The sequence below is a fragment of the Solea senegalensis genome, linkage group LG21, assembly GCF_019176455.1.
Source record: "Solea senegalensis isolate Sse05_10M linkage group LG21, IFAPA_SoseM_1, whole genome shotgun sequence".
In the NCBI taxonomy this organism is placed as follows: domain Eukaryota; kingdom Metazoa; phylum Chordata; class Actinopteri; order Pleuronectiformes; family Soleidae; genus Solea; species Solea senegalensis.
In genome coordinates, this window is record NC_058040.1 from 18,292,211 (window position 1) to 18,309,054 (window position 16,844).

The 16,844-nt window shown below is 41.3% G+C and overlaps 1 protein-coding gene across 1 annotated transcript in view; it reads left to right on the forward strand.

The window, feature by feature from the left end:
* The window catches only part of LOC122758257 (ephrin type-A receptor 5), an 83,040-nt gene extending 66,822 nt beyond the window's left edge, over positions 1–16,218 (forward strand). Inside the window, exons 14-19 of the mRNA XM_044012283.1 lie at positions 138–205; positions 290–431; positions 2,282–2,431; positions 9,429–9,622; positions 11,462–11,626; positions 12,684–16,218. Coding sequence (XP_043868218.1) covers positions 138–205; positions 290–431; positions 2,282–2,431; positions 9,429–9,622; positions 11,462–11,626; positions 12,684–12,795 — 831 coding nt within the window. The 3' untranslated portion in view covers positions 12,796–16,218. The remainder of the gene's footprint in view (positions 1–137; positions 206–289; positions 432–2,281; positions 2,432–9,428; positions 9,623–11,461; positions 11,627–12,683) is intronic.
* Positions 16,219–16,844: the final 626 nt, after the last annotated feature.

Here is a 16,844-nt window from a genome sequence, read left to right on the forward strand (position 1 = left end):
GACATTTTTCGCTAATGTCAGACCGTGTGGGCGACACCTTTATCTCTGCAGGTTCGAGACACTAAGGGAAAATTCCAGGATTATACTTTGTCTCATGTGTAATATTATTTCTTCTCTCTTTCTCGTCCGTTCTTTAGAAGAACGACGGTCAGTTCACGGTCATCCAGCTGGTCGGCATGCTGCGCGGTATCGCATCCGGAATGAGGTACGAGCTCGCAAGCACATGACCGTAAATGAACGCGTCACCGTGAAGTGGTTTTGACTAACTCTCGTTTGTTGACAAATCCAGGTACCTGTCCGACATGGGCTACGTCCACCGTGACCTCGCGGCTCGTAACATCCTGGTGAACAGTAACCTGGTGTGTAAAGTGTCCGATTTTGGCCTGTCCCGAGTTCTGGAGGACGATCCGGAGGCTGTGTACACCACACGGGTAAGACCGCATGTTTGTGTGTATCTTGTGCAGCTGTAAGTGAGCTGTGAGGGAGTTTTTAATTGTCTGAAATGGAATTGAAATCTTTGATAAACAAAGAGTTGGCAGCACATTGTAACATTGTATTTGACTGTGTGGCACTGTGGCTGATTAATCCATCGTTTATGTGCACTTAAATTTACAATTTAAGTGTAAACTGACGTCTTCTTCGCCTTCTTTTACGTGGTCGCGGCAACAAGGAGTGAAACTGAAAGTGTTTGAACACTGTGGTCAAAGTCTGCTCCAAAATAACTGGCACGCGCTTCAATGACCTTAATTCAGTCTGGGAGAAACACGTCCTGCAGACGGTAAAAGAGGTTGCGTATCATGATCCTGTCCGTCATAGTAGTAGTTTGCGTCATACTCGCAAAATCATGTGTTAAACTGCTGAACGCTGGGGTTAGTCTAGACTCTGAATATTGGGGTTTTCCCTCTAGGTTAGTGACAATATTTACTTGTGTGAATGTTTAGAAATTGAATTCCTTCAGGGATGAATCTACAGTATGACATGCTAAAGCCACTGTAGTTCCCTCTGTGTGCTGCTGTCTCCAGTCTCACCATTAGATGTCACTCATTCTTACACACCTGACCTTTGGATAATGACGTTGTTGTCAAATGGAGAAAATGAGCAATTTATCATATTTAACTGGCTGCTAATCAATTGTGGTCAGATGTCTGCCTGTCAGCTATTGTCCCATCAATAAATCGACCACTTCATGCTATCGATTTTTCGTCAGAGTCAATGAGAGAGAGAGAAAGAGAGACACGGGTGCACTTCGAGGGCAAACTCTTATGTCTGTTTTACGTCATTTGCATTTGTTCTAGTGTGTGTGTGTGTGCGTGCATGTGTGTGCGCGCGCAGCGACTGTGGCTTTTTAAACTTTGGATTAAGTGGGGAAAACTCTCACACAGGCTCGTTCAAGCCCGGTGCACACATTTTATGCTTCTCCGCGCGCGCACACCAACACACACGCATACACAGACGAATATACTCGGGAGCTGCAGCATGTTTTTTTTTTTTTTTTTTTTTTTCTTGGTTTTAAATTGAGCTGTGTGTCCCAGGCTGAGTGGCGTTCCTGTCAACCAGAGACGGGCTGCTTCCTGCACAACGAGGCCCAATTAGTACTCGGTTCAGTCTCTGCAACACTCAATTAGCACCGAGTCTTGCTGCCTTAGCGCTAAATATCCTGTCACTCACCTCTCACTGCCAGGCTACATCTCTTCTTCCCCCCCTCTCCCTCTCTCCCTCTCTCTGCCTCCCTTTTCCTGACGGTGCAGCAAGAATAATGTAATTCACACCCTTCAAATAATCAAGACCCTGAGATATCCTGCTGCTGCTGTGTTCATCAATACTGCATCAGGCTTATTTCACCACTCATCAGCCCAAAACACATTTTTCCTCCGGAACACAGCGAGTCCTCCCAAGAACTGGTTCTGCCTCGGCTCTGAAAGTGCAATGATGGAGAGGGAGGGAAAGGGCACAGAGGAATCTCGGGCCCCCCGATGGTTAGGACAGGAAATTTGGGAAAAAAAAAAAGAAACTTGGTATCATGAATATCTCCCTAAATTGGTATTCATTAGCAGGGATTGTGGGTTGGACCACATGTGGTAGAAGAGTCTTACTGAAGGCGTCTTTCTCCGGTGGTAAATGTGAAGATTGCCTGAATGGCTGCAGCTGTATTTACACGCCCGCGATGTTGTTTGCACAAGAGTTAATGTTTGCAATGAAGCTGCTCCACATATTATACGACCAGACGTCAAATATCTAATACGTAACTATGAGTTATGAGCATGATTTTTTTTTACCGCAGGGCGGGAAGATTCCTATACGCTGGACGGCTCCGGAGGCGATCGCGTACAGGAAGTTCACGTCGGCGAGCGACGTGTGGAGTTACGGGATCGTCATGTGGGAGGTGATGTCGTACGGGGAGCGGCCCTACTGGGAGATGTCCAATCAGGATGTGAGTTCTTTCTTTCTTTTTCTTTTCTTCCCTTCATGATTTTCAATACGGTAAAATGTTTTATCCACTTCTCATGATTGGAAAGGAGCAGTGAGGAGAATAGAATTATTATTTATGTCTGCCCCCTAAATGAAACTCAAAGAAACTCTTAGATGGTCTGTCACTTACAGTGAGCTACACCCTCATCTTAATTACATCAGCAACAACAAACAAAATAAACCCCATAAGTGTTCATTTTCAAGACCAAAACAACCCAAAGTTAAACATCTCAAAATTTAAACATCCAGTCAAATTTCCAATGCATATTTTTGAATTTGGTTCAGTCAGAATAGAAGTCTTTATTCACTTATACTTATGATTCTTTTGTGCAGTGAAGTCAATATAATAAAAGGACAAATTACATGATCAAACCAAGTAAAGAGAATTCAGATAAAAGTGCTTCAGACTCCACTCATCAAGACTTTAATGTGTAGAATCTAAAAATGTAGGTGAAATTACTTTCATTTGGCAGAAATTGAAGATAAAATGATTACATCGTGTCAGCTGGCCAAAGTTTTTTAACATTGGTTTCCAGGATAATCTGTTGCTGTCTTTTGTCCACTCTGCACCAGTTACTGTACATGGAACATGCAGCAGAGTGACTGGAAAATGACAGAATTGATTTCATTGAGTGCTTTTAAATCCAAAAAATCATCATATGTCCTTGTTTTCTTTTTTTTAATTAATCAACTTGTATATGTTGTTTATTTATTTGTGTTTTTGTTGTGATGCTGCAGATCTCGGCCAGGGGCCTCTTTCAGAAACTAAAACCTTAACTCTAGGTCGACCAACTCTGAGCTGTCAAACTCTGAGTTTTGGGTTTCAGGACAGCTGATCAGCATTAGTTCAATCAACTTTGAGTATGTTCACGCTGAGTTAAGCGTGTGCATTGGGAATGAAAAAAGATACTACGATTCACCATGGCAACGGGTAAACAAAGAGCACAGCCTCCATTTGAATCCAGTTGAGCAGAAATATTAACACATGCCAATGACCATGACATTTATGTTGAAAAACAGGAGAGAGGAGTCAATAAATGAACACTATTACATTTTATACAGTGGTATATAGTTCGCACACTGGAAGTAACATCTGATTGGGATTGTTTTGATGTTTTGAAAGACGTAAATGTCATTAATTTGGCAGGTGAATGCGCTCTGATACTTGTTTTGATATGGACTGTATGAATGAGGAAATGAGACGAGTGTCAGCGAGCAGGTTAGGTTCACGGAGTATGTTGCCGGGGTAACTCACTCAGAGTTAAGCTGAACCGTCTGTGAAATCGAAAAACCAGAGTTTCCCTCATCTCAGGGTTAACTAATTCAGAGTTTTCACTTAACCTGCTTTCTGAAATGTTTTGTTTTTTATTTCAATGGGATTTACTTGGTTAACCCCAGGTGCACCCTGGGTAATTTGCTGCCGGAATAATACACAACTCCTTATATGGAGATCCTGGGGGGGGTGTTTATAGGTCACATCTTCAGACTTTTTTCTTTCTGTTACAAGTTCTGTTACATTTTAGTTTTTATATTTATTTTTAACTTATGTATGTACAAATTTCACAAATTCAATCCAATTTAAGAGCACTTCTACAAGGTGAAAATGAAAAAGAGTATATAAAATACTATATTACACATTCTTATAGCCTCTGTATGTACGTTTTAACATAGTAATGGGGAAAAGTAGCCTAAATGCTCTGTGTTCTAAGAGTTAAATAAAGGTTAATAAATAGCTAAGGTGGTTTTAGATAAATAATATTAAATAACTAAGGATTAAAACTCCAAAAAACTACTACTATAATCAAACTATAACTTGTTGAACTTGTGCAGTTTCACACGGTCTTCATCAGCAGCTGGAGTTTGTCCAACGTTTTCTCAGCGCTCTTGTTTCTGCGTCACTAATTAAACGATGGATCCTGTTCGTTTTAATCCGTACCAAAAAAGAAAAGAAAAAAAGAAAGCTACGATGAGATAGCGGGTTATGTGCCAGATTATCTCTTGGCCAAAAATCATCCGTCAGGGTCGGTTGCCTGGCAACTGCCCAGATTCCAGGAAATGGTCTGGCACATGGCAAAAAATATATACAGTATCTATAATTTGCTGGATTTTTTTGTGTTTATTTGTATGGAATTATAAATGAGATACGTCCTGTTAATTAGGAACTTTGGACGCGAGAGATGGATTTTTTTGGACAAGTTTGGACACAGAGCTGCGCTAACGCTACGCCACGCTACTGTTTTCTTACTTTTACCGTCTCTGCTCCAAAGCTACTGGCTGCTAGCTCCGCGTTCAGCGGACAGATGGTGCCGTTCTCGTGTGAAACGTTCTGCCAAATAAGTATGTTTCCCAAAATATAGACATTTTTAGTTTGGAAGGACCTTGGAAAGTGTTGAAGTAGCAGCAGCAGCAGGTATTCTTTTTATTCTGTTTATTTTCAAGCGTCAGTCTCGACACCTCAGCTGCGACCTCTCGGTTTAGCTCGCACACAGATATCACACTCATACGAGTCGCGGAGCATTTCTAAATAAGAGTCATCTGATCGCAAGTTGTACGCATAAGTGCAAAAATGTGTTTGATGGAGAAAGGAAGAGGAAAGGACGGAGGCGGCGGAGCGTGGTTCCTGGCAGCAGCAGCGGAGTGATCGCGGCTGAAATAGGTTTTTGCAAATTATTGTTGTCAAGAAGAATCTGTGACAAAGAGCATTGTTGAAAGTTTGGAAAATCTATCACCGCTTACCAAACAGATAGATATGGTATTATTTTATCTACCTCTTGTTGAGTTAATCCTGCCTCCCCACTGTAGAGGATAATTGGCCAGATTTTTGGTCCCAATCTGTCTGTCAGATTCTAGGCCGATTTGAACAGATTATCTGGCCAAATTATCCTGTAAATGTGAGGGATTAACAGACGCTTTTGTTTGTAGAACCGTAACTTCAGACAGTCCACCTGCATGTCCGTCTACATTCTGAAGTCACGTTAAATCACGCGAGTTTCTGTGAGATCACAAAATCCCTGGAATCTCCTCCCCGATTAAACGTCAAGTGTGTGTGTGGTCCTGCGTCTTGACTGTCGTGTCTAATCTGTGCCTTCTCACGATTTAAACACTGAAAATCGCTTCCGTCCCACTTATAAAAACGTGGGGGAACGAACTTTGGACAAAAAAACTGAAAAGTCAGTCCGGACGTAAGGTAACATAAAAGTAAGATACGTGTCTGTAACTTTTGAATAGAAACATCCGTTACATTTACACAAAGCTGATTCTCCACATGACTCTAGTATAGCGGGCGTTTCTTTAGATCTAGTTTTGCTCAGTAACATTCCCGCACTGCACACAGGAAGTGGAGGGAAGGATGCAACCGCAGCGCTGCGCTAGTAAAGAGTATGACTGAAAACAACAAAGAAGTGTCGCGTGAAAAGTGTCAGAATTGAATGAGCAGTGGATAAACGCTTCTTGTTCCCGCCCACTTCTGCTCTGCTGCTGTATACACACCCACAGCTCCTCCCTCTGTCAGGTCTGATCATTTCGCTTGACATTTTGTAGGAGGCAGCATACAAATAGTTGTGAAGAGGCAGAAAAATAACGACAACAAAAATCACCAAAAGTTACGCACTGCAGCTTTAACGTCGAGGCTCGCACGCTTAGTGAGTCTCATAAAAGAGTTTGAAGCAAAGTGATGAGGAAATAAGATGTTAATTCATCCGTTCATGGTGCATTTAGATTAAAACACTGGATTAGAATCTGTTACCGATTCGTGTCGTCTCTTTTTCACACCTCTAGCTACAGTCCAGAGATGTTTGTGTCCCAATTAAAAGCTTAATTCTTCTAATATATTGTCAAATAATTATATAGAATTAGTCGTTTTTGAGCGGCGCGCGCAGACGGGATGTGTGATTTAGAGGAGAACGGGATGTGAGCTCGCAGGTCATTTCAATGCAGAGATCTGCAGTCGGGTCACATGGGCGGCGTGTGTGTGTGTGTGTGAGAATGTATAGCATCTAATCCCGACACCACACACACACACACAGGCAACATATGCACACACAGCCCTCCAGTGACCTCTTCATCCCCTCCCTCCTTTAGTTATGAGACTCCGTCTGTCTGTCTGGAAGAGTCTAGAGTTGGAGAGGAGAGGAGAGGAGAGGAGAGGAGTGGAGAGGAGAGGAGTGGAGAGGAGAGGAGTGGACGTTTGATGTTTAATTGAAAGTGTTATGCCGGATTTTCTCTGATCTGCACAAAAAAAAGTGCAGGCTCTCACACTCTCTTTCCCTCTAAGCTCTCGCCTTCTGTTTGCCATTTCACTCCCGTCTTCCCTCCGTCCTCGCTTTTGTCTCCAAAATAATTCAATCCATGCAACATATTCTCGTTCACCCCTTTGTCTCTCCCTCTCTCCCTCTCTCTCACTCTCTCACCTCCGCCACTGCTCATCTTCCCCCTCTGATCTCTCTCCTCCCTGCCACTCAGCGACGTGCAGCCTCTTCCCCCCGCTCAGCGTGCACCCATAACTCCATGCCGCTCTCACGCGTGCGCTCACACGTGTACCGCAGTGCGATCACGTCTGTCTTCTGTGTGTGAATTTGACACAAGTAAAGGCTGTCATGAACTCAACAAATCAATTCCCTCCAGTGTTTTTGCCCTGGCAGAACTAGGCTGAAAACTTCAGCCTGCTTTTCCACTGCCGGCTCTCTGGGATTTATTCATTATTCATCCAGCTCAAACCCCCCCCCCTTTTTTAAACGGGTAAATCTGGGATTCAGTGCATCAGAATTCTGGGTAATTCAGCTTGATAAAGTAAACAAAATCATACTTTCATGGTTGTTTTTGGTTGCTCTTCGCGGGGGTGTTTTGTTGTTGGTTTGTTTTGCTGACTAACTTCATGCCGTCTTGAGTCCAAGGGTCGGGTAAGAAATGGAAAAGTCTGAGCCTCCCTGAAGAGAATCTGAGCTTCTGTATCGAGGTAAAAAAAAAAGCTTGTTACACGTTCACGTGTCAAAACAAGTCATGTCCTCTGCACTCGCTCATCCACTCAGACTTCGGCCACGCAGGAGATTTTCTCCCACTGTCGTTCCTGTCTGTGTGGATTCAGCTCATATATAAAATCCAACACGAAACAAGACTCGACATTTTTTTATGTTACAATAATATTAGGTCAATCTTTTAGTAGTTTCTTCCAAATGAAGTTTGTGTATTTTACTACACATTTTATTGATTTACTGTAAAGCTCTTTGATAGAAAGGGCAAAACAAATAAATGTATTATTATTATTATTATTATATTATTTTCTGATCACATTGGTAAACAATGGTATTATAGTTCATTAAAACCAGTAATGTCTAGGTTATTGTTATTAGAATAACATAATGATAATTATCATATGGTGAAGTTGACATTTATCTCCCTTAAAATGTTATTACGATGCTATTACTTGTTAATTACTGTAGAAATAAGATGAAATTACCATTTATATTGCTTCACTGTTACAGAATTATTACTGTATTGTTCGTACTACAGAGATTATACTACTTTTGTTGTTTTGTCAGCTGCTTTTTAAAGAGTGTTTTAAAGGTTTTCAGCTTCTATCCAAAGTCCAGGTTTAAAGCAATGCTATGTAACACTTGCTGTGTTGTTACTGTAGCAGGTTTTCGATGACGTCATTCTTTTTGGGTTTTTTAACTGATGCTCAGTGCGGCTTTAAGGCCTTTTAAAAAAAATGTGCATGTTAATATTCCTTTTTCCTTTCAACCGTATATTCAGTCAATGCAGTTTTAGCATCAGTGACAGAATTTATTCAGTGACGCCGTTTGTTTTTTCACACCTGAATGTCAAGATTAATCTCCCAATTATTTGCACTTCCTTACCATTTATTTGCACTTCACGGTCGATGTACAAAAGCCTTTACCCTGGAAATCACTGGACCCAAATCTAGCCGTTTGTGTTGCTAAGTCAATCATTTATAAACTTTATTAGTGTCCTTTTCCCTCTGCCATCAGACGCCTCAGCAGCTGACAGGATTGTAATGACTACATCTCCTCCTATACACCTGAAATTCCATCTCCCTCGCACGCTTTTTATTTACAGAATCTTTCTTTACTTTTCATTTACTTGCATAGTTTATCTTCTTTATTTTTTCTTTGCTTATTTTCGTACCTCTTTAACTTGTGGCATTCAGTGTGGACCACAAAGTCAGAATTTCATTGTAGAGCTGAAACAATTGATCGTTGAATCGATTATTAATTATCGACAACCATTATGATAATCGATTCATCGGTTTGAAGCTTTTTTTCATGATTCCAACGAGATTTCCGATTGTTTAAGCTTCTTAAATGCAAGTATTTTCTTTATTTCTTTGCTCTGGATAACAAAGAACTCATTAAAAGTCAATCATTTTGTTTTGTGGACAAAACAAGACATTTGAGAATCTCATCATTTCCAGGTTTGACGAACACTGATCAACGTATTTTAAGGTTTTCTGATATTTAACGTACCAAACGATGAATCAGTCAATCGAGAAAAATCGACAGATGAATCGATTATGAAAATAATCGTTAGTTGCAGCTCTAGTTTCTTCACTGTACATATGACAGTAAACGCTTTGAATCTTTGGATCTTTCCGGTCGCAGGACTTATTTAGTTCAAGGACACAAGTTCATGGAAGATGTGATGCTGCTGCTTCAGCCGGGTGAAATACTCCTGTATCTCCTTCTCTCAAATAAAATGATGATGAGTTGTGAATTTTTAACACATGCTTTTTATCTGCAGGGATCCTCAGTGTTAGTGTTTAACGTAAAGCCTCTCACTGTTCCTAACCCTTTCATTTTAATACTGTCAATTGGGCAACTTTCTCTCCCTCTTTCCCTCCATTTCTGAACCCCTAATTGAGTCATTTTTAGACTTTTTAAGTGTACCGTCTCGGGATGTGTTACCAAAATAACCCCTCCTCCCTGCCCATTGTCTATTTACAGGTAATAAAAGCAATAGAGGAGAGCTATAGGTTGCCAGGTCCTATGGACTGCCCCGAGGCTCTGTACCACCTAATGATGGACTGCTGGCAGCGCGAGCGCAGCAACCGCCCCAAGTTTGATGAGATCGTGTGTCTCCTCGACAAACTCATTCGCAATCCCAGCTCGTTAAAGAAGCTGGTCAACTCCTCGCACAGGTGCGACGCCACACGCATCACACACACACACACACACACAACACTCAGTGTGTGTTTGTACTGTTTGTGCACACGTGGATAAGAATATGGACGTTTTTTTACTCGCACTTTCAGCGTCTGTTGTGTGTTCTTTAAATTGACTTGCGAGCGAATGGGCTCGTCATCATCGTTCAGATTAAATATAGTGTCTAACGAACGTTTGTGTCGCCGCGAGATTGAATTAGGACGTACTGTACGTAGATTAAACGAACGTGGATTGATTCTTTTTTGACTTTAAACCACTTTAAATCTTGAAGTCTGAACTGTATTTGAAAAACGTTCATTACTAAGCCTCACGATGCCGTGCATCAGTGTGTGGTGGCCACACTAAATTGCTGCGAGTGCTCTAAAGCAGACATTTTTGTCAGACACCCTCATTACCTTATTTTTCTATTTTAGAAATAATATGAGGTTTTTCCACTCACACACACACACATACACACTCACTCACTCACACCTCTAACCTCAAGCATAACCAGTTAATATTTAACGCTAAACTCTAAACCAGGTCCCCACAAATGAGGTTCTGCCTCATTAGCAGTGTTGTACAGTAACTAAGTACAAATACTTTGTTCACGTATCTGTACTTTACTTTGTCATTTATATTTCTAGCAACTTTTACTCCACTGCATTTCCTCTAACTATCTTTGTTACTCGTTACTACCAAATAAAATCAGTGGAAGAGGAGTTGGTAATGGTCTGTATTTATATGGAGCTTTTCTAGTCGTATAGTTTTGCCATTCACCCAATAACACATATATAGACTAGCAGAGAGGAATTGAACCCAAAACCTTCCAGTTGTAAGACAACCCACCCTACCACTGAGCCCTCATGGCTCAATCTGTACTCATCCCTTTTTAAAAATAAGTACATTTTATGTCATAAAAAAGAATTTTGGATACTTAAGTGCCGTAAATGTCAAAAAACGTTTTAATGAAGTAATATTATAAAAAAAAGTCATTTTTTGCTTTTACTCTTGTAGATACTTTATACAAGACTGTATTTAACCCCATGTTGCAGTGTGTGAATGGGTGAAAATGTGCGTAAGCATCTCATCAAGACTAGAAGAGCTCTATATAAATACAGACCATAATACCAACTCTTATTCTTCTGATTTTATTTGGTATAACAAGTACTTAATTACTTAAGTATAGTATAATGTAAGTATGGTCACATGCTTTAAGGCCTTTAGTGACTTCAACTTCTACCAAAGTCATTTTCTGTTAACATACTGCTCATTAGAACCAGGTTTTCAGTCCACATGAGGACTACTGGTCCCGGCAAGCTCAGTGTTTATGCCAGGCACACACACACACACACACGTACACGTACACATGAGCGTGCTCAGTAAATGAGCGGCATGTCTAACAGCCCGTGCAATAACATATGTCAGATAAAAGGCCTTGTTCTACACGACGGTCCGTTCAAGCCTCCGAGTGGACAATATTGTTGGCTGGCATGATGAACCGTTTTGTTTGATAGCATGAGGATATTTTTTCTTTTTCATGAAGAGTGAGCGGAATGACAACGAGTCCTGTGTGACGGTGCATAACTCCAGTGTTATCGCGGCGCGCTGGTAACTGTCAGGAGCGTCAAAATACACTTGATTGCACAGTGAATCACACACACACACACACAGGCTCATTTACATTTATGATAATGATGTGAAGCAGAGCTCGTTCACATACAGTTCTTTAATCTGTTCTTAATTCATCCTGACAACCGGGGACGATACTGTTACTGATAGAATACACTCATAATTATTTCTTCTTTTTTTTTTACCATGTCCACGTGTGATAGGGTTTCCAACTTGTTGGTGGAACACGCCAACGTACAAGGCGACTGCAACACCCTGAGCCAGACTGTCGGCGAGTGGCTCGACTCCATCAAGATGGGCCGCTACACGGAGCTCTTCATGGAAGGAGGCTACTCTTCACTGGAGACGGTGGCTCAGATGACTTCAGAGTAAGGCCACGTCAGCAAATGACCACATGTACATATGCAAGTAATCTCACATCTAAATGTGTGGATGATTTGAGCTTTTTTTAATCTGTCAGAGTAAATCATTCCGAGGTGTAGGATTTGAATGTGTGTGCGTGTTTTTCGACAGTGTTTCTGAACTTAAGGAGTGTGAGATAAACTACTAGACAACTATGAGGCTAATTTATTTGTTCGCACTTTAGACTGTATATAAAAAAAGTGGATCCAGCTGCAAAATGAACTCCCTATTTTGGCGCCATGTCAATTCTTGGAACAGGAAATTCAAACTCACCTGCAACCAGGTACAAACTGAATGGGAACATAATTGACATTGTCCTAACAGACTTCATGCTGCCAGCAGGTGGTGCTATACCCTTCACTTAGTTTTGGTGTGCTGATGTTTTCTGGCCGCGTCTCTTAAGTCACTTAAATTTCGAGCAGATCCTTCCATGAACGGCAAAGTTACAGTTCATTTCCTGTGTCGTGGCGAATGGTCAAAGTTTGCCAACATTCCAATGGTTGCTGTGGCAACGTCCCTTTGAATCCGCAAGACCTTTTGATAATTTTTCCATCTTTGATGTTTCTAGTACAAATTGATGCTGCTGCGATGATTGCGTTCAGGCGAGTTTTGTTTATTTATGAAAAGTAAACAAATAGCCAATATGGACGCCAAATTCAAAATGGCCGACTCCCTGTTGACTTGAGGCCGAAGACCTAAAACTAGTATTTGAGACCATTTAAATAATGGTAACGCCCCCTTGTGGCTTCCTGGTAAAGTTCACCCTGCAAACTGGAAGACCGCCTCTGCTATTATATATAAGGTTTTGCACATTATCATACACAGGGCTCTATCATTTATGAAAAGAAAAGAGCACAAAGAAGGTTTAAATCATGTTATACTGCTGTGTATAAGAAGTAGAAGCAGCAGAGGTAAGTTATTTAATTGCTTTAAAAAGAGTCTTGTAAAATATTGGTATTTAATATAATATTTGTGAGATAATTGCTTTAGAATTAATGACCTGTGGTTTGCCGTTTTTCTCAGGGATTTGCGGAAAGTTGGCGTGAATCTGGCTGGACATCAGAAAAAAATCATCACTAGCATCCAGGAGATGAGAGTCCAAATGAACAACACCAACTCTACTGTAAACATGTGATGCATATGTACAGGCAAAAACACTCACACACACACACACACATTCACACACACACACAGTATATGGGCCTAGTATGTGAAGAAAAGACTCGCTGTTGGACCTAGAGCAGCTTAGCACTTTTTAACGTGGACGTGGAAACCCAGTGTTAATGGATCTAAACGGAAGAATCCGTGGAGTTTGCTTGTGGTGTCACTGGGGGATGTTTGTGACATTGCTGAGCTAAAACCAAACTGAACTGAACTGAGCGGTGCTGACACGAAGGGGAACTTTGAGATTAAAAGTAATGAACTGCATTACACCTTGCGACGTGAAGACTTTTAAATCTACTTACTCTAAATTTTTTTTTGTGAATCTTGGGATTTCTAATATCTCGTGCACTCTTTGGATTATCTCAGATCCGGCATGAAGCGCGGAGTGAAGAGTGTAGGCTCTGAGAGGGAGACTGCATCACACTGCATCACACACATGAAGGTGTTGTGCAGGAGGCTCAAAGTCACATGTTTTCAGCCTGTCTCAGGTGATCAGAGCCCAACACATCTGAAGAGCACTGGCTTATTCCCTGGCATTGTTCGATGTAACACTGGTCCCAGGCAGTGTTCACATGTAACAATTGATCAAAAGCAAAATACTTCATTGTTTCAATTTGCTTTGCTCTGTTGATGTGCTTTGGTCTTTTGTTTTCCTGTCACACTCAGGTCCCAATGCCACAAGACTGTTGCTGTAATCCAGCTTTTTAAGGTCTGCACGTGTTATATTCACCAACGCTCACATCGTTATCGTCCATAAAGCAATGCAAGACAAGAACACATGATACAACTTCCAGTGTTTAAAGGAGCTGAAATTCAAATCAAGGCTCCAGGCTCTGGCATTCTTTATTTCTTATGTTCTGGCTGAATGTAAAACACTAGACATAACACAGTGTTCTGTCGCAGCATCAAGAATGTGGCAATAGAACCATTCTGGTCCTTAAAATTAGACTCGGAAAGATGCCGCTGCTTGTACAAGAGTTTCTGGCTTTGCTTTCTCCAACAATCTCTTCCCAAGACATTGATATGTTCTCTCTGATAAGTTCTTGCAAATCCCCATCATTCACCAAGATTCTCAAGGACCTTTCACCAGGTTCTTCCTGCAACATTAGACATCCAAACATTCACAAAGGTACATTTAATAAGATCCAGTGACTTTCTTTTTTCATTCCAATGGAAGCTTTGCTTATGGAAAATTGTGAAAAAGTTAGATCTGTCCTGATGGAACATTTGCTGATGTAAAGATGGGACTGCGTCTCAGATTATCATGGAAAGGATCAACTAGGTTATTCTGGAACTGCTCCGAAAGGATCAGCCAGATTCTTTTGGGACTGTTCAGGAAGGATCAACCAGATTTGTTTGGAACTGCTTGGAAAGGATCGACCAGATTTGTTTGGGACTGCTTGGAAAAGATCGACCAGATTATCTTGGAACTGTTCAGAAAGGATCAGCCATATTTTTTTGGAACTGCTCCGAAAGGATTGACCAAATTCTTTTGGGACTGTTCAGGAAGGATCTGCCAAAATCTCTTAGAACTGCTCGGAAAGGATCAAATAGATTCTTTGGAATTGTTCAGAAAGGATTGACCAGATTCTCCTGGAACTGCTCTGAAAGGATCATCCAAATTCTTTTGGGACTGTTCAGAAAGGATTGACCAGATTCTCCTGGAACTGCTCCGAAAGCGTCATCCAGATTCTTTTGGGACTGTTCAGAAAGGATTGACCAGATTCTCCTGGAACTGCTCTGAAAGGATCAGCCAAATTCTTTTGGGACTGTTCAGAAAGGATTGACCAGATTCTCCTGGAACTGCTCCGAAAGCGTCATCCAGATTCTTTTGGAACTGCGCCAAAAGGATCCGCTACGTTCTACAGGGACCGTTCCAATGAATGAACCTTCACTGAGATTCTGAAGGAAAACTTGACCGGGATTCCAACAACCTTCAGGTACCACAGAAAACGCTCAGCTGTCCGTTCAGTTCCCCCGCGTTGGTGTCGCAGAGACTGCCTGCCTCGACACATCCGCCGCACCACAATAAGCACTCTAACCTGAAAAAGGGACTGCTGAAAAAAAAGGGAGGGCAATATTGATCAACTTGATAATCATTTATTTATTTATACTTGTTTAAAGAAATGAGCAAAAACTACGTAGACGGTTTGTGTTCCATCGTAATATTCTCGTGGACTTCCGAGCAAATCTGCCTACACGTCTTTCATGTATATAATGTACTATATATTTAAAGCAGGGAGCGTCGTTCCGAGGATCAAGCATTTCAGAGAAGCAGACGTTGGAAAATATTCAGAATCGTAGCATACCCGATTGGGTATGCAGACACATCAGTTATTTATATTATCTTGTCGATGATTGTGTACCATTTCAAGATTTGGTGCGAGACCTATAAATATTACCACCGAGGCTTTGTTTGTAAAGGTGGAGAAGTACGCGCAGGGATTGATATACTGTATGTATGATGTGGTCATAATTTAAACAATGATGTCAATGATCAAGCCCTTGCTTTACTTCTCCGTGGTAGCATCCAAGTAGCTACGCTTGGATGCTTTTTTTTTTGCTAAAACTTGGCCCGTTTCACTTTCGTCTTCACCTATATCAGGAAATCAAATCTGGCAGTAGATATACATATATACATATACATATATATATATATATATATATATATATGTATGTATGTATATCTCCTCTGCAGACAACGTGCTGATATTTTTCATGGTTGTGTACGCGGTGTATTTACTGCGAGTGCTTGTGGCACAGCGGTGCAAATGAAATGAGATTGTAAAGTTAGTTTTTATAAGAGCTGGTTTCACCTGGCTGTCAGAGAAGCACAGAGGGCAACACAAGAAGAATGTAAGTGTTTTAAGGGGTATTTTGCTTTTTTTCATTTTTTTATTTTTTTAAGGGTTATTCTTTTCTTCTAAACACCCTGAACTTCCACTGAGTGAAAATACGTCTTGACTGGAGACATAAAAAGAAAATGATTGGGGTCCACTAAGGCCCCCTTTACACCTGGCATTAGAAGGCGTCTGTGGTGTCCATATCAAGTTCCGATCGCTATCCGATCACGGTCTTCCCCCTTTATGTGGCCTCTCCCTATTGTTGTTGTTGCCGCCACTATATCGACAACAACAACAGTGTTAGCTGCGCGTGAAGCCGCGGTATTGTTTTGGCGAGCGGATAAACCGTCAAGCGGAAAAGTGATGAAAAAGAAGCAAAGGCTATATTTTGGTGGAGCGGAGACGCATCAGAGACTCGTTGCATTCACACTTGGGTTCAACGTGGTCATAATGCATCTCCGACCTCCTACTGAAGTGGTTTGACAGTTTGTATAACAATCGTAATCAAACCGATCACAGATGATCAGGTGTAAAAGGGGCCAAACGTTCGAGAGGGGTCTAGCTGCAGACCTGCACTGTCAGGACCCTTCGTTGCAGACCTGCACTGTGAGGTCTCCTGCACTGTCAGGACTGGAAGTTCATTCGAAGCCTTTCAAAATAAAGGCGACCATACCGGAAGCAAATATTCAAAATAAAAGCGAGCATACTTGACGCACGTATTTTTCGTTCCCCATGTGAAGTGTGAAGACGACGAGGTGGGTAACAGTCAAGTGACAACAACTTTGCGTCATACGAAGAAACAGAAACAGTCTTTATTCACTAGAACGTTATGTTGCACACTATATATTGTCCTGTAAAGTTATATTAATTTGAAAGAATCGGGTTTTGGACTTTTGGGTAGTTTTTAGCGTTGTTATCGTATGATAGTGCTCACTTAAATGTGCCATTTTCCTACTCGAAGACCAAGAAAACTGAGTTATATCATATCGTTTTTATATAATTTTGTTTTACTTATTACGACATTATTTGTCTCTTAGAGATGCATATTTCGATCTTAACTACCGGCACTACGCCCAAAGTTGAACGCTGCAGCGGAATGGGTGCAGGCGAATCAACACTTGTTTGCAGCCAGAGTGGAGATGCCTCAGATTTTGAACATGAACAGCACCCAAACTGA